The sequence below is a fragment of the Lissotriton vulgaris genome, chromosome 11 (genome assembly GCF_964263255.1).
Source record: "Lissotriton vulgaris chromosome 11, aLisVul1.2, whole genome shotgun sequence".
Classification (NCBI taxonomy): domain Eukaryota; kingdom Metazoa; phylum Chordata; class Amphibia; order Caudata; family Salamandridae; genus Lissotriton; species Lissotriton vulgaris.
In genome coordinates, this window is record NC_141699.1 from 1,027,147,310 (window position 1) to 1,027,148,703 (window position 1,394).

Genomic DNA, 1,394 nt, shown 5'->3' on the forward strand with positions numbered 1-1,394 from the left:
AGGGGAACTAAATAAGGATCCTAATCCCACCTGTTGTAGACTGGTTTTGACTGCTTTTAGCCAAGGTATGTGTTGAGATCTGTCACTAGACAAACAATCAGATATAATACTACGAGTCAATGTTGCTGCAAGGTTTAACCAGATTTTAATCCAAAATAGGGCAGGCCTTGACTTTATAAAATCAGCAATGTATGGCAGCCTCAATTCATTATGACAAATCAGAGTGGGAGCACAAGGGACTCCCCCTAACACCCTCCTACAGAATCTATTTTCCGCCACCTGAAGGGCCGAGCTGTTGCAATATCCCCATACTTCTGCACCGTAAGTCCCGGTTGGTCGACATTGGGTACGGTAGATGGTAAGGAGAGGGGTGACAACATCAGCTAATTTCGGTTGGCGAAGAGATAGGATCGAGTTAATTGATTTGCCAATTTTGTTGCTTGCAAAGGCAGCATGTTGCTGCCATGAGCCTGAGTTGGAAAATAACAACCCTAAATAAGGAAAAGTGCTGGTGCATTTTAAAATGTTATTACCCGATTTAATGGATGCAATGTTATACTTCTTTGGTCCGCAATTCATTATAAAAGATTTTTTAAAATTTGTATTTAAGCCAAGATCAGACATGAAGGTAACAAAACCAGAGATTAAAGTACGTAGTGCATTCGGTGTACGCCCCATCAATACAGCAAGGCTCGTTGTCAAAGAGAAAGCAGAGCAGAAGCGAGGCCGATAGAAATCAGAATTGTCAGCCATGAACCGACAGTCCGGGAGCAAACTGTGCGCGCTTAAAGGCGGCCACCCGCCAGCAGTTAAAGCCGGGAGGATGAGGCTTTCCAAAAAACAGGCAAACGAAGAAAGTGGACACATCGAGAAAAATTTCAAGAAAATCACACCTGAAAAAAGCAGTCATGTCACAAGTATTGGCAGAATGCAAGCCATGAATATCCTTTTTGCTGGAGAACTGGAAAAACTCAGCCGTGATTTTCCATTGGCACCTGTACAAATGGCTGATCAGAAGCCACGTCCTGCGTTGGACAAGAATATATTGCCGAAAAGGATGTACTTTCTCCAACAGCCTCGTAAATGTTGAATTGTAAAGGAAATACACTGCTGGGTGTTGTAAATGACCAAACCTGTAACATAGTTTTGTACTTGTTTCATTCAATAAATATTTTCCAGCACTGTAGTAGGACAGTCTTGGTGCTGTGGTTGCTTCAGAATCCAGATTTGGATGGGTCGAGGACGACCTGCTCTTTGATGAATCATGTCAGTTCCCTGTTGACTGTTTTCTCTGCCACTTTGGCAGCAAAGGGGAGAAGCGAGATGGGCCTGTAGTTTTTGAGGTCGGTGGGGTCGGCGTGGGCTTTTTAAGCAGGGACCTGACTTCTGCGCGC

The 1,394-nt window shown here is 44.0% G+C and overlaps 1 protein-coding gene across 1 annotated transcript; it reads left to right on the forward strand.

The window, feature by feature from the left end:
* Positions 1 to 692: 692 nt before the first annotated feature.
* LOC147683957 (death-associated protein-like 1.L) lies at positions 693 to 1,185 on the forward strand. The gene has a single exon (XM_086944930.1). The coding sequence runs from the start codon at positions 752 to 754 to the stop codon at positions 1,088 to 1,090; it is 339 nt and encodes a 112-aa protein (XP_086801056.1). The 5' UTR covers positions 693 to 751; the 3' UTR covers positions 1,091 to 1,185.
* Positions 1,186 to 1,394: the final 209 nt, after the last annotated feature.